The sequence below is a fragment of the Oryctolagus cuniculus genome, chromosome 8 (assembly GCF_964237555.1).
Source record: "Oryctolagus cuniculus chromosome 8, mOryCun1.1, whole genome shotgun sequence".
Taxonomy (NCBI): Eukaryota; Metazoa; Chordata; class Mammalia; order Lagomorpha; family Leporidae; genus Oryctolagus; species Oryctolagus cuniculus.
The window spans coordinates 25,274,872-25,298,500 of NC_091439.1; the positions used below are offsets into that span (position 1 = coordinate 25,274,872).

General features: G+C 45.7%; 1 protein-coding gene and 1 long non-coding RNA gene across 2 annotated transcripts in view; one reads left to right on the forward strand and one right to left on the reverse strand.

Moving 5' to 3' along the window:
* Positions 1-1,231: 1,231 nt before the first annotated feature.
* Positions 1,232-22,086, reverse strand: RAB33B (RAB33B, member RAS oncogene family). Its single transcript, XM_070047578.1, has 2 exons — positions 21,020-22,086; positions 1,232-3,987 (listed from the first exon to the last, which is right to left on the reverse strand). Exons 1-2 carry the CDS (start codon positions 21,266-21,268, stop codon positions 3,547-3,549), a joined length of 690 nt encoding a protein of 229 aa, XP_069903679.1. The 5' UTR covers positions 21,269-22,086; the 3' UTR covers positions 1,232-3,546.
* Positions 21,533-23,629, forward strand: part of LOC127483149 (uncharacterized) — a 59,636-nt gene continuing 57,539 nt past the window's right edge. Inside the window, exon 1 of the long non-coding RNA XR_011378242.1 lies at positions 21,533-21,787. This is a non-coding gene — a long non-coding RNA (uncharacterized lncRNA). The remainder of the gene's footprint in view (positions 21,788-23,629) is intronic.

The following is a 23,629-nucleotide window of genomic DNA, read 5'->3' on the forward strand; positions in this document are numbered from 1 at the left end:
TCTAGTCCCGGTCGGGGCACCGGATTCTGTCCGGTTGCTCCTCTTCCAGTCCAGCTCTCTGCTGTGGCCCGGGAGTGCAGTGGAGGATGGCCCAAGTGCTTGGGCCCTGCACCCGCATGGGAGACCAGGAGAAGCACCTGGCTCCTGGCTTTGGATCAGCGTGGTGCAACGGCCACAGCGGCCATTGCGGAGTGAGCCAATGGAAAAGGAAGACCTTTCTCTCTGTCTCTCTCTCTGTCCACTCTGCCTGTCAAAAAAAAAAAAAAAAAAAAAAAAAAGAGAGAGAGAGGTGTTCGAACACCTAGTTCACTCCCCAGCTGGCCACAATGGCTGGAGTTGTGCCGATCTGAAGCCAGGAGCCAGGAGCTTCCTCCAGGTCTACCACACTGGTGCAGGAGCCCAAGGACTTGGGCTGCGGCACCAGAATCCTATATGGGCGCCGGTTCAAGTCCCAGCTGCTCCTCTTCCGATCAAGTTCCCTGCTTTTTTAAAGATTTATTTATTTGAAAGGCAGAATTAGAGAGAGAGGCAGAGGCAGAGAGAAAGCTCTCCCATCTGCTGGTTCACTCCCTAGATGGTTGCAACAGCCAGAGCTGTGCAATCCGAAGCCAGGAGCCAGGAGCTTCTTCCAGGTCTCCCACGAGAGTGCAGGGGCCAAAGGACTTGGGCCATCTTCTAATGCTTTCCCAGGCCACAGCAGGGAGCTGGATTGGAAGTGAAACAGCCAGGACTCGAATTGGCGCCCACATGGGATGCTGGTGCTGCAGGTAAAGGTTTTACCCGCTATGCCACAGCCCCGGTCCTCCTGCTAAATCCTTTTGTATCTAGATGTCAATCACCTCTTGTAGTATTTGCCATTTGCACTGAAGCATTCTTAAATTCTGGATCACTAAGCCTCAAACACAACAGCTACCCTATCAGCTAATTTTAATATCTAGTTTTATTTTTTTACTCAAGTGTTTTTTGCCCCAATGCAATAGAGGAAAATAAATTTCCAGTGAGTTGCAATTTTCTTAATTTCTTTTTTAAAATGTACACAGAGTTTTGAAAAAGTTCATGGAAAATGTGTATCATGAAAACGCTATCCATGGGATTTCAAAAAATGCACTGAGACAGACTTAAGTTTTAACTGTTTCATAAACCTTTTGAAGTACCCTTAAATTATATAATATGCAAAAATCCAAGGGAAAAAAGATTGTATGCCCCTAGGCAAATAAAGGACATAAGACAATTTCTTTGTGGCAAAGCTGTTTTATTGAACTTCATGGGGAAAATGTAACAATGACACTATTCCACAACAAACGTAACTTCCGTTGAGACTTGATGAGGAAACATCCATCAACAATGTACTTTCCATAAAGCATTGTAATCAGCACATCAGGCTCTGGGGTCGTTTCCTTTGGTGTTCTCAAATTAATTGACTTTTCCAAAACACATCTGATATTTTCAACTAAAGGTCACAGATAAAATAAATTCATATATATATATATGTACATAAACTGTGCAATTATGTGCTCAAAAAAATTAAATAGGCATGTCCCACCATTTTGGAAGTGATTTCTCAACAATCAATGAGGTGTTTTATAAATATTTTGGAATATACCTAAAAGCTTTATCCCCATGAACTAAGTATGTTCTTTTTAAGGATAAAAAGATACATACAAAAAAATTAAAATAAGTTGTTACAAATGAGATACAAATATTTTTAAATTAATAAATATTAAAGTGAAAAAATAACTCCTCTTGCAGAACTGTAAAGAATACTATTAACTTCTTAGAAAAAGAAAGTTGATTTATTTTTTTAAAATCATGGTAACAATACTGAAAAAAACATAAGTATGCTTCTAAAGTCTGTAAACTTTCTTCTCCACTTTAGAAAATGTTTTGAAAAACAACAGTCCCTTCTTTAGAAAAACTATTATACCTTTCACATTTACTACAGCAGTCATTGTTGGACTATAAAAATAGTTACAAACCAACGTTAATTTAGATAAAAGTAAACAATTTTTACTTTTTAATTCTGGCATGATTAAGAAAAATGGGTTTCTCTCCCTAGATGCATGTTAAGCCAATACAAACTCTAATATTTAAAACTAATTGTTTCTTATAATTATTAGTGTCAGGTGAGCTTGTTTAATAGAATTACCTGGTTTTTCTAATGAAGTGTTCCAGTCAAGACCACGATAATGCCAGAACAAGATCCCTAAACTAGATTAGATTAAATGTTTAGCTGGTTTCCCACGTTGTGAAAATACGTTAAGTACAATCATCTTTTGGCTTCATTTCCTCTGAAATGATCAAGGAGAGCCATCTGTCAGAACTGGGAAGGTGCACACCTCAGTGAAAGACATGGCTTACATTCCATTTATGTAAATAGCTTCACAGCAAGTGTGCTATTTTCTATGTGCAAAGTCTTCAATTCACAATGAAACTATATAGGGTGAAAAAAACTTGGAAATATGCTTCCCATTACCAAGGAACAGACAAGATATTTTTCAATATCTAATTTATTTCCCATACCAAGGAGGAATAGCTCGTTGTGGCCACAAAATTTAAACACTTTAAAAAAATCAATATAACACAATACTATTACAGAAACACATGTCAACTCATAGTAATCAGGCACACCCTCAGAGCTATAATCCAACTAGAAGTTGATTTGTTAATTTAGCATCTAATCATTAAATTGATTGGGGAAGAGGAGAGAATGAGATACAGGACTTGAAATTACTAAAACCTAAAAATAAGCTCCCCTGTGGTAGCCAGGAGCCAGGTTCATGTTGACCTCTCCTCCAAATCACAACTCCTCCAAATGCTCCCAATTTGTTCTCCTCACTTAAAGACACCAAAACAAAATACAAAGCATCTTTCCTTGCCACTTCATCTGGCTTAAAATCTGACTTATACTTGCATATTTTACTAGAACTTAGTAAAGATAATAATTTATTCTTTTGAAAATAATGATTTTTATAGATCTGATCTGATCAATTAGAACTATCAAGCTTCTAGAACCAGTAGAAAAGTCATTCTTTATGGACTGAGACACAGAAAATATTCTATGCCTTCCTCTCCCCACTGGACCAAAGTCTTGACTCCATAATAACATACCGAAATACCTTGATAAAACAAAGAAGGAACTCAGGGAAGAGGCAAATACAAATTTCTATCCTAAAAGAACACTTCCCAAGGAAGGTAACAGTAGGTGTGTACTAACTTCTTACTTTTTTTTTCAGTCCGAGGAACACAGAATGAACAGGTACTGATTCTTAAAATCCCACCATGCTCTCATTTGAAGCTTCCTTCACTGGACTTCCAAAGAAAAAATATTCTGATTCAACTCATCATTTTCAATGACATCTGAAACCAACATTTTCCTTGTGTTGTCACAGTGACAAACTTCTTAGATACAAAATAAAAAGCATGACAATGATGTATACTAAAGTGTCAGGATGAGCCATTATATTTGAGAGTTAATCTTACGATTATCACTGTCATACTTCAAAAGTATTTCTTTAAGTCAAAATTGGTAGTATAATCAAGAGATATTTAGCACCAGCACGTCATTGCAGGCTTTGGTTCAGGCTTCAGGATAATTCCATTATCAGGGGGTTGACTAAGCATTAATGGTTTATGGCTCTTAAGCTTATGAGCCAAGGTCATAAATATAGCTTCCACATGATCATTGTCATTGGGGTTTTTAGCAGAAGTTTCAAACAAAGGCATACTGTGTGTATCGGCAAACTTTTGTGCCAAGTCTGTGGGAACCTGAATGGCACTTCTCAAGTCACATTTGTTTCCCACGAGGATCCGTGGTATGTCATTGGCTAGCAAATGCTGCTTGCATTCCTCTATCCAGGATGGCAGGCTGTGGAAACTGGCCATGTTTGTCATGTCATACACGAAGACAACAGCGTGGACATTCCTGTAGTAGTGCTGCACCATGCTCTTTCTGAATCGCTCTTGTCCTGCTGTGTCCCATAACTGGATCTGAAAATGAAATTTTTTTTAAAAAAAGAGGAAAACTGAAACTTTTATTCCAATTATACAGATTGAGACATTGAATTACCTTTGTATGAGCCTCAGTACTTCTTCACTTATACTTTGTTCTGTTCCCTTCTACAGAACTGTCTTTGTCAGTGCTGCCTATGGGATATGCATACTAGTCTCATTATTGTTAAATTGTAAAACAAGGGCCAGAAAAAGTATTTCAATTTACTAAGTGTCAGTAAATCAAGTTTGTTTGGATAAAACTATACTTCCAAAACTTATTTTAAGATGTTAACAGAAAATATATACATATATCAGGTTCTTGCAATACCTTAAGCGCTTAATTCCTATAAATTTGGTTACTAAATGTTACTCTACCTTTCAGTAGTATAATCTAAAATATTAGATGTAGGAAAGATCTTCATAGTTATGAGGCCCAGCCTCCAAATACACACACACACACACACACACACACTATTCCAATGTCTCCTAGTAGAAATATGGGGAATTTGAGGAATAAAGATAAATATAACTCATCATATTTAGAATTATCCACTAGATAATTATCCAACCTTTGTTTAATTTCTTAAAAATAAAAGTTGAATCATGAGCAGTTCTGTCAGAGTGGGAAAGACTAGAGACAGATTTGCTTAGATAACTTTAAACTGAAAGGCTTATGCTATCTACAGATGTTCAACATAGTAACTGGATGCCTAACCTGGTGCCTCCTCATACAACAGTACAAAGTAGATGGAAATTCAGGGGGATACTGAAGATAGCCCAAAAAGTAGATGTAAGATTTGAGGTTGGCCGGTGCCGCGGCTCACTAGGCTAATCCTCTGCCTAGCGGCGCCGGCACACCAGGTTCTAGTCCCGGTTGGGGCGCCGGATTCTGTCCCGGTTGCCCCTCTTCCAGGCCAGCTCTCTGCTGTGGCCAGGGAGTGCAGTGGAGGATGGCCCAAGTACTTGGGCCCTGCACCCCATGGGAGACCAGGAGAAGTACCTGGCTCCTGCCATCGGAGGGTGAACTAATGGCAAAGGAAGACCTTTCTCTCTGTCTTTCTCTCTCACTGTCCACTCTGCCTGTCAAAAAAAAAAAAAAAAAAAAAAAATTGAGGTTGTCAGAACATGCCCATGGGGGCAGCTTTGTGGCACTGAGAGCCAAGCCACCATGTGAGATGCTTGCATCCCATACTGAAATCCTGGTTCAAGTCCTGGCTACTCCGCTTCTGATCCAGCTTCCTGCTAACATGCCTGGGGAAACAGCAGATGACCCAAGTTCTTGAATTCCTGCCATTCACTTGCAAGATCCAGATAGATTCCCTGGCTCCTTGCTTTGGCCTGGCCCAGCCCTGGCTATTTGTGGACATTTGGGGAGTAAAGCAGTGGGTGGAAGATCAATCTTTCCATTTCTCCCTTTCTTTCTTTCATTGCTTTTCTTTTCTTTTTTTTTTAAAGATTTATTTTTATTTATTTGAAAGACAGAGTTACAGAGAGAGAGAGGTCTTCCATCTGCTGGTTCACTCCCCAAATGGCTGCAACAGCCGGAGCTGAGCTGATCCAAAGTCAGGAGCCAGGAGCTTCTTCTGGGTCTTCCACGTGGGTGCAGGGGCCCAAGGACTTGGGCCATCTTCCACTGCTTTCCCAGGCCATAGCAGAGAGCTGGATTGGAAGAGGAGCAGCTGGGATTCAAACCAGCGCCCATATGGGATGCCAGTGCTTCAGGCCAGGACTTTAACCTGCTGTGTCACAGCACTGGCCCCTTTCTTTGCCTTTCTAATAAACAAACAAATCTTTAAGAATGAGGCAAGATACTTACCTCTAATCACATACTAAAATTTTAAATGGATCAAAGACCTAAATGTAACAGCTAAAACTTTAAAGGTCTTTAGAGAAAACACAGGGTAAATCTTTGTGACTTTGGATTAGCAACAGTTTTTTAGATATGATGCTTACAGCATAAGCAGCCAAAGAAAAAATAGATAAATTGGACTTCATCAAAATGTAAAATGTTTTGGGTCAGCGCTGTGGCATAGCAGGTAAAGCCGCTGCCTGCAGTGCCAGCATCCTATATGGGTGCTGGTTCGAGTCCTGGCTGCTCCACTTCCGATTCCGGTCTCTGCTATGGCCTAGGAAAGCAGTAGAAGGTGGCCCAAGCCTTTGAGCCCTGCATCCACGTGGGAGACCCAGAAGAAGCTCCTTGTCCCTAGCTTCCGATCAGCGGAGCTTCAGCCATTGTGGCCAATTGGGGAGTAAATCAGTGGATGGAGGACATCTTTTTCTCTCTGCCTCTCCTTCTCTCTCTCTGTAACTCTGACTTTCAAATAAATAAATAAATATTTCTTTACAAATTTAAAATGTTTATGTTTCAAAGGTCAGTACCAAAAAAGTGAAAATACAACTCACAGGATGGAAGGAAATATATGCAAATAAAATGTATCTGGTACGGGTCCAGAGCCTTACAACTCAGTTAAAAGACAGCCCAGTTTAAAAACTGGTAAAAAAGATCCAAATCACACTCTCTGAATATCTATAAATGGTCAAATAACACATGAAACGGACATCATCAATCATCAGGGAAATGCACACCAAAACCTCAACAAAATACCACTTCACATGTACCAGAATAGCTCTAATAAAAAAGACAGACAATAATAAGTGTGGTCAAAGATGCAGAAAAACTGGAACGCCCAAGCTTTGCTGGAGAGAATGTAAAATAGTGCAGTCATTTTGGGAAAGTTTGGCAGTTCCTCAAAAAGTAAAACAAAATATTACTCTGCCACAAAAAGCAGTGATGTGCTACGGATGCATGCAATAACATGGATAAACTTCCAAAACATGCCAAGTGAAAGACACCAGACACAAAAGGCCACACGTTCCATTTCATTCACATGAAGTATCAAAAACAGGTAGGCCCATAAAAGCAGAATAGAGACTGGTGGTCGCCAGAGGTTAGGGGAAGGGAATAAACTATTTTTTACACAATTCTTATTTTCATTTTATTTGAAAGGCAGAGAGACAGAGAAAGATCTTCCATCTGTTGGTTCACTCCCCAAATAACCACAAACAGCCAGGGCTGGGTCAGGCCAAAGTCAGAAGCCTGGAACACAATCTGGTCTCCCTTGTGGGTTCACATGGATCCAAGTGCTTGAGCCATCACTGCTGCCCTCCAGGATGCACACTAGCAGGGAGCTGGACTGGAAGCTCAAACCAGGCACTCTCTGATATGGGCTGTAGATTAGCGGCTATGCCAAATGCCCACTCTGGAAATAATCCTTTTTAATGAGCACTGGGTTTTACTTTGGATTAAAAGAACTATTTTGTCATTAGATAGAAGTGGTGGTTGGATAACATTGTAGATATACAAAATATCTGACTCATTCATTTTAAAATAGCTAATTGTATGTTATTTGAAATTCAAATTAACAAATTATTAGAAAAAAAAAAGATGAAACAGAGAGATGCCATAGGACCCAGTCAAATCTGGCACACTGAAGAATACTGACAACATATAATAACACAATGATTTGTACACAAATGTTCATTGCATCATTATTCATAATAGCCAAGAAGTGGAAGCAACTCAAATATCCATCAATTGATGAATGGATAAACAAAATATGGTCTATCCATTCAATGGAACATTATTCAGCCAGGAAAAGGAACAAAGTACTGACACAAGCTGCAACATGGATGAATTCTGAAAACTGTATGCAAAGTGAAAGAAGCTAGACATAAAAGGTTGCCATTTGTGAGATACTATTTACAACAAATGTCTGACATAGGCAAATCCATAGAGACAAATTAGATTAATGTTGCCAGGGTGTGAGAGAAGGAAGGGTAGTGAGTGACTGCCAATAGGTATGGGATTTCTTTATAGAGTGATGAAATGCTCTGGAATTAGACAGTGATAATGGCCATACAGTCTTTGTGAGTGTACTACAAATCACTATGTTGTATATATTAAAAGGTCAAATCTTATGGCATATGAACTATATCATTTCTCAAATGGTTGCAATGGCAGCAGCTGGGCCGGTCTGAAGCAATGAGCCAGAAGCTTCTTTCAGGTCTCTCATGTGGGCACAGGGGCCCAAGTACTTGGGTGTCTTCTGCTGCTTTCCCAGGAGCACTAGCAGGGAGCTGGATCACAATTGGAGCAGCTGGGACCTTGAATTGGCACCTATATGGATGTCAGGGCTGCAGGCAGCAGCTTTACCCACTATGCCACAGCACCAGCTCCCAGATTTCTTTTCTCTTAAAGGCATTTTTTGTAGCTCAGATGTCTACATATCATTTCATTGGTGAATAACTATTTATAATATCCTATATATTATAGGATATAGGATATCATATAATATCCTATATTCAGAAATTTTAAAATTTAAAAGCACATGAAAAGGAAATATGCCAAAATATTAATGGTTATTTTTAAGGCAATTTCTCCTATTAGTTTTGCTATTCTGTTTTCCAAACAAACATGCATTTCTTTAATACAAAGAAACTACAGGAGTAGGAGTTAAGCCTAGTGAATAAGATGGCCACATCCCACACTGGAGTATCTGGGTTTCCACCCATGTAGATTTCGGGAAGCCAGTGGTGATGGCTCAAGTAACTGGGTTCCTGTCACTCACATGGGAGACCTGGGTTGAATTCCCAGCTCCCAGTTTTGGCCTGTCCCAGCTCCAGCCATTGCAGGCATTTGGAGAGTGAACCAGTGAAATGGAATTTCTCTTTCTCTAATAAGTTAAAAAAAATTAAACTTAACTTTAAAAAAAAAAAATTGCGGCCGGCGCCGCGGCTCACTAGGCTAATCCTCCGCCTAGCGGCGCCGGCACACCGGGTTCTAGTCCCGGTTGGGGCGCCGGATTCTGTCCCGGTTGCCCCTCTTCCAGGCCAGCCCTCTGCTGTGGCCAGGGAGTGCAGTGGAGGATGGCCCAGGTGCTTGGGCCCTGCACCCCATGGGAGACCAGGAAAAGCACCTGGCTCCTGGCTCCTGCCATCGGATCAGCGCGGTGCGCCGGCCGCAGCGCGCCGGCCGCGGCGGCCATTGGAGGGTGAACCAACGGCAAAGGAAGACCTTTCTCTCTGTCTCTCTCTCTCACTGTCCACTCTGCCTGTCAAAAAAATAAAAAAAAATAAAAAAAAAATTAAAAAAAAATTAAAAAAAAAAATTGCACAGAATTTAGCCCTGCCTCAAAGGACTACAGAAGTCCTCCACAAATGTAAGTAGTGACGATAAGAAAACCTTTGTTTTTGGAAGGGACTAACTCAATGATATTCCTATTCTGTAAATCTTGCTCAAAATTATTAATTAGTAAGCTAATGGGGCATTTAGAAAAGAAAAATGTTGTGAAGAAATTACTAAATCGCATCAAGACCTGGGCACAGGCACCCTGCTATGCTGCCTGCTGTTTTCCAGGCCTGCACATTGTGGAGACCAGGGCAAGTGAACAGAGAGGCTGCAGCCAAGAAAGGACAGGACAACAGATGCCAACTTTGACCGAAAGAGAGACTGACAGACGCCAGCAGAACAAACCCCATGACAGCCCAGAAAACTCCTGAGGTCTAGCTCTGAGTGGAGTTCATGGTAAGGAGGGAAGGCCACTCTGGAACTCTTTAGTTTGGCAAATGTTAAACTAGGATATTTGCAAAGTAACTTCCTCCAATTTAATACTTATATATTATAGGGAAGATGGCCCAATTGGGCCCAAACTGGTATTACTTGGAATGTGCTAAGCCCCAGTTTAAGGTTGCTTATTCCTTCAGGAGAGATGGTAATGTGTTTTTTAAAAACAGGGAAAGGATATGCAGAGGAAAGCTAAGATTACTGCTCCCAAATTCCTCCAAGCAGTCCCACTTTTAAGACTGAAACAAATTCGAGAAACTTGGTGAGTCAAGGTCACACAGTTGGTGGTGATGCTGGGGTTATGACTCGGGCCTCCCAACTCCCACTGCTTGCTTTCTTCCTTATCCCTTTCATTAATTATACATTAAATTCCTCATTTTAAAGAAAGTATTCCTTTTAAATAGTTGTAAGGTTTGCTATTTCTGTTAAGAAACTAAAGTTTATTTAAGAGTTTAATTTTAAATTTATCTTCATCTTTTTTAAAGAATTATTTTCTGTGGTTTTTTTCTAAGATTATTTTATGTAAAAGACTTATAGAGAGAGAGGGAGAAAGGAAGAGAGAGAGGGAGAAAGGGAGAGAGAGAGAGAGAGAGAGGAAGAGGGAGAGAGAGAGAGAGATTGTCCATCTGCTGGTTCACTCTCCAAATGGCTACAATGGCGAGAACTGGGTCAGGCCAAAGCCAGGAGCCAGGAGCTTCTACCAGGGCTCTCATGTGGGCAGCAGGGGCCCAAGCACTTGGGCCACCTTCTCCTATTTTCCCAGGCTATTAGCAAGGAGCTGGATAGGAAGTGGAGCAGCTGGTACACAAACTGGCACCCATTTGGGATGCTAGCATCGTAGGTGGTGGTTTTATCTGCTATGCCACAATGTTGGCTCCCAGTTTTCATCTTGAAAGGCAGAACAACAGAGAAAAAGACATCAGCTGGTTCACTCCCAAGGTGTCCTCAACAGTTGGGCCCTAAGCCAGGAGTCTAGAACTTTCTGGGTCTCGCTTGAAGATGGCAGCAGCCCGAACACTTGAGCCATCACCTACTGCCTCTTAAGATGCATTCTAGATGTTGGATTAGAAGCTAAGCAGCTGGGATTGGAACCAGCATTGTGATATGGGATACAGTAGTACAAGCAGTGGCTGTGCTACAATGCTTGCTCCTATTTATGTAAAAAATTTAACATGGGCTGGGGTGTGGCATAGTGGATAAAGTCACTGCCTATAGCACTGGCATCCCATATGGATGCTGGTTTGTGTTCTGGATGCTGCACTTCCAATCCAGCTCCAGACTAATGGCCTGGGAAAGCAGCAGAAGAGAGCCCAAGCTTTGGGCCCCTGCACTCATGTGGGAGACCCAGAGGAAGCTTCTGGATCCTGGCTTCAGCCTGGACCAGCGCCGGTCATTGTAACCATCTGGGGAATGAACCAGCGAATGGAACATCTCTCTTTCTCTGTCTTTCCCTTTCTCTCTCTCTAACTCCGACTTTCAAAATAAATAAATAAACCTTGGGGCCGGCACTGTGGCACAGCAGGTAAATTCCCTGGCCTGAAGCGCCGGCATCCCATATGGGCGCCGGTTCTAGTCCCGGCTGCTCCTCTTCCCACCTAGCTCTCTGCTATGGCCTGGCAAAGCAGTAGAAGATGGGCCAAGTCCTTGGGCCCCTGCACCCACATGGGAGACCCAGAAGAAGCTCTTGGCTCCTGGCTTTGGATAGGCGCAGCTCTGGCCGTTGCCGCCAATTGGGGAACCATTGGATGGAAGACCTTTCTCTCTCTCTCTGTGTAACTCTTTCAAATAAATACATAAAATAAATCTTTTTTTTTTTTTATTTTGACAGGTAGAGCTATAGATAGTGAGAGAGAGAGAGACAGAGAAAAAGGTCTTCCTTCCGTTGGTTCACTCCCCAAATGGCCGCTGTGCTGTGCCGATCCGAAGCCAGGAGCCAGGTGCTTCCTCCTGGTCTCCCATGCGGGTGCAGGGCCCAAGGACCTGGGCCATCCTCCACTGCACTCCCGGGCCACAGCAGAGAGCTGGACTGGAAGAGGAGTAGCCGGGACTAAAACCCAGTGTCCATATAGGATGCCGGCTCCGCAAGGCGGAGGATTAACCAAGTGAGCCACAGCGCCGGCCCAATAAAATAAATCTTTAAAAAGAAATTAAAATACCTTAAAAATAAAAAAAAATTTTTTTTTTGACAGGCAGAGTGGACAGTGAGAGAGAGAGAGACAGAGAGAAAGGTCTTCCTTTTGCCGTTGGTTCACCCTCCAATGGCCGCCGCTGCCAGCGCACCGCGCTGATTCGAAGGCAGGAGCCAGGTGCTTCTCCTGGTCTCCCATGGGGTGCAGGGCCCAAGCACTTGGGCCATCCTCCACTGCACTCCCTGGCCACAGCAGAGAGCTGGCCTGGAAGAGGGGCAACCGGGACAGAATCCGATGCCCGGACCGGGGCTAGAACCCGGTGTGCCGGCGCCGCAAGGCGGAGGATTAGCCTAGTGAGCCGTGGCACCGGCTCATTTTTCTTTTTTAACAACTTATTTATTTTAAAGGCAGAGTGACAGAGAGAGATCTTCCATCTCAAATAAATAAAGTTTAAAAAAAAAAACTCATAACTAGGGGCCTTCGCCTGCCGTGCTGACATCCCATATGGGTACTCCACCCTGGCTGATTCACTTCAGATCCAGCTCCCTGCTAATGCGTCTGGGAAGGCAGTGGAGGATGGCCCAGGTGCTTGGGTCCCTGCACCCATGTGGGAGACCCAGAAGATGTTCCTGGTGCCCAGCTTCAGCCTTGCCCAGCCCTGGCTGTTGTGGTCATTTGGGGAGTGAACCAGCAGATAGAAGATATGTCTCTCCCCTCCTCTCCTTGTCTTCCTGCCTTTCAAATAAATAAATCTTTAAAAACACATATACACATCTAAAATACAAGCCAGTTACTAAAACCCTTTGGTTTTATGTTCAAAATACCTCTTCTACTTACCTTTTCTTTTCACTAGCTTCCCTTATCACCTCAATTCTGGGTTTCCAGGGCAGCTGACCGATCGCGTGGCCTCTGTACATTTTATACTTATTCCCCTAGGTAACCACTACATGGTTTAGGAACTGAGCAAGACACTATTGGAAATCATGCGCTCGTGTCTCGTGGGCTTGAATAAAACATACATATTGGGGCCAGTGATGCAGCACAGCTTGTGATGCCAGCATCCTATATCAAACCACTGGTTCAAATTTTGCTTTCTGTTTCTACTTTTGCACCAGCTTCCTTCTATTGTTCCTGGAAAGGCAGAAGACGATGGTCCAAGTACTTGCCACCCGTGTGCGAGACCAGGCTGGAGTTCGGGCTTCAGTCTGTTGCAGCCATCTGGGGAGTGAACCAGCAGATGGAAGATCTTTCTCTCTCCCCATTTCCCTCTTTCCAATAAATAAATCTTTTAAAAAATAATATGGATAAATCTTATGTTAACCTTTTTATAGATTCTGTTTCTTTCCAGTGAAAGTGCTAATGTAGTTCAAAGACAGAAGAGTGCAGAAGGAGGGCTAGGGAGGTTGTTGAAGGAGACTCTCAGAGCTGAATAAGGAAGAACTGCATGGGCAAAATATGGGATAGGAGGTATATATTAGTTTGATGTTCATCACTATAACAAATACCTTAGAGTAGCTTCTTAGCTAAGAAAGGTTTATGGCCGGCGCCACGGCTCAATAGGCTAATCCTCCGCCTACAGCGTCGGCACACCGGGTTCTAGTCCCAGTCAGGGCGCCGGATTCTTTCCCGGTTGCCCCTCTTCCAAGCCAGCTCTCTGCTGTGGCTGGGGAAGGCAGTGGAGGATGGCCCAAGTGCTTGGGCCCTGCACCCCATGGGAGACCAGGAGAAGCACCTAGCTCCTGCCTTCGGATCAGCGCGGTGCGCCGGCCGCAGCGCACCAGCCGTGGCAGCCATTGGAGGGTGAACCAACGGCAAAAGGAAGACCTTTCTCTCTGTCTCTCTCTCTCACTATCCACTCTGCCTGTCAAAAAAAAAAAAAAAGAAATGAAACGTTTACTTTGGCTCAGTTTTGGAAGTTCATCGTCCAACACTGGGGAGCCCAATTGGTCCGGTGTGTGTTGAGGCGAATGGCAGAACATGCGCACAGTAAGGATCACATGGCAAGCTAGGGCACAGAGAGACAAGGAGCATGAGTGTTCTATTTTTGTCCCTTTATAGAGCTACCTTGAGGGGCCCGTTTTGTGGTACAATGGGTATAGTCCGCCACCTGTGACACCAACATCCCATATGGGTGCTGGTTCGTGTCCCGGCTGCTCCACTTCCAATCCGGCTCCCTGTTAATGGCCTGGGAAAAGCAGTGGAAGATGGTCCAAGTGCTTGGGCTCCTACCATCCATGTGGGAGATCTGGCTGAAGCTCCCAGTTCCTGGATTTTGGCCCGGTCCAGCCCCAGCTGTTGCAGTCATCGGGGAAGTGAACTAACAGATGGAAGATCAATCTCTATCTCTTTCCTACTCTGTAATTCTTTTGAATAAATAAATAAATCTTTAAGAAATAAATAAAATTTTAGGAGCTGGCACTGTGGCATAGTGGCTAAAGCTGCCACCTGCAGTGCTGGCATTCCATATGGGTGCTGGTTCGATCCCAGCTGTTCTACTGCCAATCTCACTCTCTGCTATGGCCTGGGAAAGCAGTAGAAGATAGCCCATATCCTTGGACCCCTGCATCTGCGTGGGAGACCTAGAAAAAGCTCCTGGCTCCTGGCTCCAGACCAGCACAGCAACGGCTGTTGTGGCCATCTGGGGAGTGAACCAGAAGATGAAAGACCTCTCTCTCTCTCTGCCTCTGCCTCTCTGTAACTCTGCTTTTCAAATAAATAAATAAATAAATCTTTAAAAATAAAGTTTTGGGGCTGGCGCTGTGGCGTAGCAGGTAGAGCCAAAGAGCTTGCAATGCCAGCATCCCATATGGGTGCCGGTTCAAGTCCCAGCTGCTCCACTTCCAATCCAACTCTCTGCTATGGCCTGAGAAAGCAGTAGAAGATGGCCTAAGTCCTTGGGCCCCTGCACCCACGTGGGAGACCCAGAAGCAGCTCTCAGCTCCTGGCTCTGGATTGGCGCAGCTCCAGCTGTTGTGGCCAATTGGGGAGTAAAACCAGCAGATGGAAGACCTCTCTCTCTCTGCCTCTTCTCTCTCTATGTAACTCTTTCAAATAAATAAATATCTAAAAATTAATTAATAAAGTTTTAAAAAGCTACCTTGATTTGATCATAAGATTTCCACCCTAACAGCCTAATACAATGCAATCACTTTCCAAGGTCACACCTTCAGATAACATACTTCAATCAAGTTCCATAATATTCAAGTATGGGGCCAGTGCTGTGGTATAGCAAGTAAAGCCACCGCCTGCATCCCACATGGGCGTCAGTGTTGGCGTCCCACACAGGCGTCAGTTTGAGTCCCAGCTACTCCACTTTCAATACAGGTCTCTGCTATGGCCTGGGAGAGCAGAAGATGGCCCAAGTCCTTGGGCCCCTGCACTCATGTGGGAGACCCGGAAGAAACTCCTGGCTCCTGGCTTTGGATCAGCGCAGTTTTGGCCGTTGCAGCCACTTGGTGAGTGAACCAACAGATGAAAGACCTCTTTCTCTCTCTGTCTCTCTCTTTCTGCCTAAGCCTCTCTGTACTCTGCCTTTCAAATAAATAAATAAATCTTTAAAAAAAATTCAAGTATAAGATTCTAGGATCAAGGTGTTAAAACATGGGACTTTGGGAATAACCAAACTGTAACAGAGGGCTATTCCAAGCAAAGAGTTGAGAAAATGAAGTGTGAAAGGAAAATGAAGTGTGAAAAAAAAATCAAGTGTGAAAGCACAGGAATCAGCAAATAATTGGGATTCTATAATACTTGGAGGAAACTAATGGGAATATGGTTAGAAAAGCAACAGTAACCTGGTATTCAGGCAACAAAACACAAATAGATTAATTGAGGCCTGATGATGGAGGATCAGTTGAGCTGCGCTAAGAGTTCAAAGAAGTTAAAACAAAAACAACTTGAGCTAGGATTCTGTATATGGAGCATCAGCAAAGTGTATGGAAGAAAATCAATTAGACGCAACAAAGGAGAGGGGCAGGGCCACAGGACAAGGAGGATGACATCAGGATATCCTAGATAAATCCTAAACTTCATATAATTTTCATACATCACGGGGTATTTTTTTTCACCAGCCACTTAATCGGCAGCAGTCATTTAGTCTCGCAGTTAAGAACCCACATTCCTGGGTTCAAGTCCCGGCTCTGGAGCCCAGACTCTAGCTTCCTGCGAATGTGGACCCTGGATTGAGTTCCTGGCCCCTGGCTCCTTGCTCCAGCCCTAACCTAGCCCACGAGAGTGAACCAGCAGGTGGGAGCTTTCGCTTTGCCCCTCAAGTAAATGAAAAATAATTTAAAGACACATAAATAAAAATGTAAAAATCATTCTTAAATTGTGAGCCAAATCAAAACAGGCAGTGGATCATTTTTGGCCCTGCATGACTCTTGTGCTCTACTGTACTTTTTCATGCTTAACAAAACTTTTATCTTGTTTTCAGCAGTTACTGTTTAAATATTTGATTTATCAATGGAGGGAGATGTCCTAACTGTTTTTCTTTAGTTAATATTAACATCTGTCTTTAGTGTGGCAAAATTTATTTTTTTTATTACTATTTATTTGAAAGTCGGAGTTACACAGAGAGGAGCGGCCGAGAGAGAGAGACAGAGAGAGAGAGAGGTCCCCCATCCGCTGGTTCACTCCCCAATTGGCCGCAATGGCCGGAGCTGCACTGATCCGAAGCCAGGAGCCTCTTCTGGTTCTTCCACGTGTGTGCAGGGGCCCAAGGACTTGGGCCATCTTCTACTGCTTCCCTAGGCCATAGCAGAGAGCTGGATCGGAAGTGGAGCTGCCAGGAGTTGAACCGGCACCCATATGGGATGCCAGCACTGCAGGTGGCGGCTTTATCCGCTATACCACAGCGCTGGCCCCAGGAAATTTCATTTTTACTTCTACAAATAAGTAAACTATTGAAATGTTCAAGTAGCAACTGTGGACCTTAATGGTGGGAGAACAGAATAAATTCGGCACCAAGCTTCAGTAATTCCATTGGTGTGTCTGCCATTGTAAAATGGTTGTGAAAAAGAGGACAGCTGGTCCCATGAGGACCGACGTACAGAGAGGGAGCATAAGGACAGAGTTAGGAGTCTCAATCTAAAAGTCAAATGCCTTCTTATTTAAAGAATCAGTTTTATGATTCTATTCGACTTCCAAATTTCTACACAATATTTTCCTTTAAATTACACATATGTAGTGCTTCGGAACAGATGAGCAAATATAGACTTTCTTACATTTGATGAGACATTTTAACTGATTCTGAAGGAACCGTGATCTCTGCATATTTTCCAGTTCACAATTTGTAAGGGTATATAACACAATATCTCCTTTTTATCAAACAAAATGTCTAGAATGACATCTTATTAATAAAATAACATAGAACTTCCCAGCTTCCTAATGAAAAAGTTCGAAGCAATGTCATCTCAAGTCAGGTTCACAATTTTCCAAAAAGATAATATGAACATTTTAAGCAGTAGCACATGGAATACAGCTCTTCTATGTCACTTTTAGTTGTTTTTTTTTTTTAACGGACACTAAGAAAATAAAAGTTTTTTGTTTTTTAAAAATTTCAAATAAGGGGCCCAGTGCTGTGGCTTAGTGGGCTAGGCCTCCGGCTGCAATGTCGGCATCCCATATGGGTGCCAGTTCGTGTCCTGGCTGCTCCTCTTCTGATCCTGCTCTCTACTTGTAGTCTGGGAAGGTGGTGGGGGATGGCCCGGGTGCCTGGGCCCCTGTGCCCAGGTGGGATCCCTGGTGGGGTTGGGGTAGGGAAAGGGAGTCCTGGCTCCTGGCTTCAGATTGGCCCAGCTCCCGCCATTGAAGCCATTTGGGGCGGGGGGGGGGGGGGGGGGTTGAACCAGCAGATGGAAGACCTCTCTCTGTGTCTTCCCCCGTCTATAACTCTACCTTTCAAATAAATAAAAATTTTAAAAAATTTTTCCAATATAGTTATATTTTATCCTACTACAGAAGTCTCCTATTTTTTTTAATTTTTTTTTTTTTTTTTTTTTTTGGACAGGCAGAGTGGACAGTGAGAGAGAGAGACAGAGAGAAAGGTCTTCCTTTGCCACTGGTTCACCCTCCAATGGCCACCGCGGCCGGTGTGCTGCGGCCGGCACACCACACTGATCCGATGGTAAGAGCCAGGTACTTATCCTGGTCTCCCATGGGGTGCAGGGCCCAAGCACTTGAGTCATCCTCCACTGCACTCCCTGGCCACAGCAGAGAGCTGGCCTGGAAGAGGGGCAACCGGGACAGAATCCAGCGCTCCGACTGGGACTAGAACCTGGTGTGCCGGCGCTGCAAGGCGGAGGATTAGCCTAGTGAGCCACGGCACCGGCCCTCCTAACTATTTTTAAAACTTTATTTATTTGAAAGGCAGAGTGACAGACAGAAAGACACCTTCCATCAGCTGGTTACCACCCAAATGGCTGCCAACACCCAACGCTGGGCCAGGCCAAAGCTAAGAGCCGGAACTCCAACGAGGTCTCCCACACGGGCACTTGGGGCATCTTCCACTGCTTTCCCAGGAGCATTAGCAGGAAGCTGGATCGGAAGTGGAACTGCTGGGACTCATATGGGATGCAGCATCACAGGCAGGGGTTTAACCCACTCTGCCACACTGGTCCCTCTCAGAACATTTCTGTAGTCTTTTTTTTTTTTTTTTTTAAGATGTATTTATTTGAAAGTCAGAGAGTTACAGAGAGAGGAAGAGACAGAAAGAGAGAGATCTTCCATCCCCTGGTTCACTCCTCAGATGGTTGCAATAGCAAGGCCTGGGCCAGGCTGAAGCCAGGAGCCAGGAGCTTCTTCCGGGTCTCCCACATGGGTGAAGGGGCCCAAGCACTTGGGCCCTCATCCACTGCTTTCCCAAGTGCATTAGCAGAGAGCTAGATTGAAAGTGGAGCAGCAGGGACTTGAACCGACACCCATATGGGATGCTGGCAACGCAGGTGTCAGCTTTATCCACTATGCTACAGCACCGCCCCCACCCCCCGTAGTCTTTTTTAACCCAATAAAAATCTTACTCATGGGACCAGCATTGTGGCGCAGTGGGTTAAGTCAACCCTTGCGACACCTGCATATTGGAGTACAAGTTTGAGTCCCTGATCCACCACAGTTCTGCCTGACCTACTACTGCCAGCACTCATCCAGGTAGCTAAGTTTTGACTTAGCTTTCTCTTTTCTTCAGTATTAGTATCCCTTGAATTTGCACCAAATTAATGTGTGATCTTTAAGTACAAACCAGAACCCAGGAACAGGTGAAGGGAACTCAAATCCCAGCTTCTTCCCCATTTTCTCTACTTCCATGGTAAATTTTCTACTTCCCTTCGCGGGGTGGGGGTGGGGAGGGATTTCCCTTCACTGCCTACCCATGCCTTCCTCTATCATTGCTTCCATCTTTGGGTGTTCAGCTGCAAACAACTGATGCCAGTGAAGAAAAATCATGAAGCTGCCAGGAAAGGCAGGTTTTATTTTAGGAGTACCAACCATGAACCAGGTGCTTCATTCATGTTCTTGTGTATTCCTCAACCCAGCCTGAAAAGGCATTACAACCCCAAGTTTCCAGAAGTTAAGAAACCTGCCTGAGGGTATTCCCAGGACTTTCCGTGTTAAACCTAAACAGTCTGGGTCAAAGCTGGTTACTTTACTAAGGACACTCAGCTCATCTGTTCAGTTTGTTTTCTGACACTGTAACAAAATACCTGATACCGAGGAATTTATAGAGAATAGAAGTTCATTTGGATCCTGGTTCTGGAGGCTGGGAAGCCCAAGAACATGGCACCTGCATCTGGCTGAGGGCCTTTGTGCTGCATCGTCACGCGGTGGGGGGCACCATATGGCAGGACAGAGGAAGCCTGTGGAGACAGCCTGATATTGAAGAGACCCTCCTATAGTAACCCATTAGTTCGCAAAGCCAAGAATTGGATGAATCCATTCCTGAGGGTGCAATCACTACCCTCTCACCTGTTCAGACCTGAACTCAGCCCAGCTGGGGTCTGTGTGTTTTCTCCTGGAACTTTTGCTTCTCCCAAAGCAAACTCCCTCTGCAACTTCAGACGCCCCATTACAGTCCTGCCCCAGGGTTCCCTGGGTCTTGTCTAATTCTGGTGAATGCTGTTCAGCCTATTGTTCTGTCTTTTCCTCTGCAATGGAAACATATCTTTCTTACTCCCTAATACAGTGCACCCCAAAGGACCACCACTGCCAGCTTGTAAGGGATGAAGACAAGTTACAAGGTTAACAGAGGGGTTGATTTCTCTTCACCCAGTTTCTCCTTTAGCATCATGAGCAGCAAAGCCCCTATAGGGTGGTGGTGGGGTAGGGTGGAGATGAGGGCACTGAAAAATAAATTATTGTTGCCTTAAGGATTCCAAAGTAAGACCACAGAGAAGCCTGTTTCTTTTCCCCTGCCCCAGGGAACTGAAGGAAAGTAAAGACAAACACGGATTTAAAGTGCAAAGTAAAAGCAAAAGCAGCAGTGTAAGCAAGGCAGGGCAACGCTTAGGACCCACATGCTTCAAGCAGTGGTGTTGAGGGGTGGCTTTGCAATGAAGTGAGCCTCTGCACACACCCTCATCCTCCAGCGCAACCCCTCTGAACCTACCACCTGTTACCCTCTCCACTTCTACTCACTACATACCCGGTGTCCCAGTCTCAGCAACCACCAACAATGACTTGAAGGGAAGATGTGAGAGGATCCGAGATGGCATCAAAAAAATGTTTTTGGAGACTTAACTAAGAACGATCACAGAACGTTTCTCCTGGAAAAGAGATATTTCTAGACAAAGCAATCTTCTACAGAAGCCACTCTAGCAAAACTGCATGCACGAGAACACCTAAGCACTTCCTCAAAGGCAACAGACTTTACTTCCATAAGAGTAAGGCAGTGCTCAAACCACTGTTTTCTAAATGTTATTTACTGAATGCATTTTCCATGTTCGTCAGTACTCTTCCTTCGGTCATATTTCACGGACACTCAGCATATCAGACACACCCCTAACACTCTTGCTACTCCAAGTGTGGCTCCCAGACTTGTATCTGCAACACCCAGGGGTGTTACCAAATCAGAATCCGCATTTTCATAAACCATGCGAACAATTTGCATGCCCATTAAAGTTGGAGAAACACTGCCTTAGAAGTTTGCAACTTAACAAATGCTTCCAATCGCCAGCTCCAACCTCCACATTAGCCTAGGAAAATAATGGAGCGCATACCCCTGCACAGGTGGGGTTGGGACACTGGCCACCCCTGGGCGCACTTCCTCCCAGACAGTTCCGCAGGCGCTCACCTTGATGCGTTCCCCATCAATTTCCACTGCTCGTTCTCTGAAATCCACCCCAATAGTGGCCTCGGTGCGGTCGGGGAAGCGGCCAGCGCAGAAGCGGTAGGTCAGGCACGTCTTGCCCACATTCGAGTCGCCGATCACGATGATCTTGAAGATGCGCGAGCGGGCCGGAGGCAGACAACCCGAGGCCGCCGACACCGCAAGGCTGGACGAGAAGCTCGCCTCAAGCGACGACTCCATCTCCGAAGCCATTCTCCCCACCCGCCCCAAACTGAGGCGGAGGAACCGAGGCGCAGAAAGGCTGGGAAATGACGCCACCGCCAGCCAGCGGCGCCCTGCCCGCCGCTGCCAATGCGCAAGGTCCCGGGAGCCCCCGCCCGCCTGCCGGGCCGCGCGCGTGCGCACCTTCCCGCCCCCGCCCCACACAGGTGTGGCGCCCACCCGCCCCGCCGGGCCCAGCCGGCCGCCCGCGGCCACACCCCCGGCGTCACTCGGACGCGCCCGTCCGCCGGCGACGGCGCCGGGCCGGTAGGGAGCTTGCCGGCGGGGCGGAAGGCCAGGCTGCCGGGCGGCTGAGCTGAGCGCCGCGGGCCCGGCACGGCCTGACCCGGCCCCGCCACGTCCAAGGTTCCCGCCCTCGGGAGGAAGCCGCGCAATCAGGCCGGGGGCGGGGAGAGAGAGACAGCTGAAAGGAAGGCCACACCGCCGGGCACCCTCTCGCGAGAGGCCGAGGAGCCGCCTTTGACGGGGGCGTGTGCCTGGTGAGCGACGGTAAGGACGTCGGGCTCGGCGCCGCCGTCGACGTGCTGTCGGGGCTGCCCGGGACGCGCTGGTGGAGGCGAGCGGCGGCGCCCGCCGTCTCCGTGGGGCTCCGGGAAAGGCGGGCGCTGGACTGCCGGAGGGCTGGATGGGGTGGGACGCGAGCGAGCCGCTTCCGGAAGACCGCCCGACACTGGGCGCACTCGGAGGCGGCGCCGGGCTTTGCTGCCTGAAGTCCTGACAAGACGCATCGTTGTCCCTGCGCGGGCGGAGGCGAACGGAGCCGCCTTGGACGCCGAGTGTTTCGACAGGCGTCACCAAGACCTTGTGCGATTATCCAAAGGGACCCTGGTGTCCCGGGCTCCAGCAGAGCACGTGTGGGCCACTGTGGGGTTGGGGGGTGGCATTAAACCCGGGAGTTGTCACTTGACGCCACCCTGACGGAAAATAAAACCCCTTTATGCCCTAGTTATGTCAGTGCCTGGGTGATGATGCTGCAGGGGTTAAGTATTGAGTCCACTCAGATTTGCCTAAGGAAAATATTAACAGATGAAACCACCCAAAGCTACAGAATCTCCATGAATTACTCAAAAGATTTGGAATGTGTAAACATACTGCTTTTTGCTGAAATGTTTGTTTTGTTTTGCAATGACAAGAATTCATTTGATGAGACAGAGACAGCTGCTGTCGCTGGACCACTCCCCAAATGCTGCAAATTCCGGGGGGTGCGACGGCGGGAACTCAATCCAGGTCTTCCACGTGGGTGCCAGGAGCCCAGTTAGCCCAGCCATCACAGCTTCACCCTCCAGCGCACCGCGCTGATCGAAGGCAGGAGCCAGGTGCTTCTCCTGGTCTCCCAAGAGGGTGCAGGGCCCAAGCACCTGGGCCATCCTCCACTGCACTCCCTGGCCACAGCAGAGAGCTGGCCTGGAGGAGGGGCAACCGGAGCCGCAAGGCGGAGGATTAGCCTATTGAGCCACAGCGCCAGCCTAGGAAGCTGGAATCTGGAGCCGGGGTGGGAATCAGACTGTGTGGGAGGAAGGCACTGGGCAGCCCGATCGCTAGGCACTCCCTATTTTATTCTTTCTTTAAACGGATGGTTGTGTTCGGAAAGTCAAGGTCTGTGGACATGACAGGGCTTGAATAGGGTGAGGGGAACAACAGAGCACTGTTGTTTCTAAGAAAGCAGGTAAGTTGCTTATTCCTGCAGAGGAAGTGAAAATGTAGTTAGAATAAATGAGTGGAACACTTGACAAAGTTCCGGGAAATTGTAAAAGCCTTAATATTTTAGAGTAATTTCTACTGCTGTAGGAACACTGGATTTGGTCATGCATATACCAGATTATGTTAGCCAGAAAATATTTACCTTCCTGATTTAGAGTGCATGCCAATTACGTTTATTCAGTTTCCTGTTACAGAAATCACAACATAGGGCCTGGCATTGCAGCTTAGCCGGTTAAGCCAACGCCTGTGGGTTCAAATCCAAGCTGCTCCACTTCCGATCTGGCTCCCTCCTTATAGCCTGGGAAAGCAGTATAAGGTGGCCCAAGTCCTTGGGCCCCTGCATCCATGTGGGAGACCTGGATGAAGCTCCTGGCTCCTGGCTTTGGCCTGGCCCAGCTCTGGCTGTTGCAGCCATCTGGGGAGTGAACCAGCAGATGGAAGATCTCTCTGTAACTCTTTTAAAATAAATAAATGTTTTAAAAAGTTACAATATGGACTGCAAAATCCCAATTGTTTATGTTATTCCCATGAAAATTAACTTTCCCCAAAATATTACAAGTCCTTGGAATATATTCTTTTAAGCTACCTAAACCATTCAAAGGAGCGATTCTGAAGATTGAAGGGAAAAGA

Excerpts from the sequence above, each read along its gene's own strand:
- RAB33B (XM_070047578.1), bottom strand. The coding sequence starts at position 21,268 with ATGGCTTCGGAGATGGAGTCGTCGCTTGAGGCGAGCTTCTCGTCCAGC. Across the intron at positions 3,988-21,019 it reads TTGATGGGGAACGCATCAAG|ATCCAGTTATGGGACACAGC; the intron begins GTGAGCGCCTGC and ends TTTCATTTTCAG.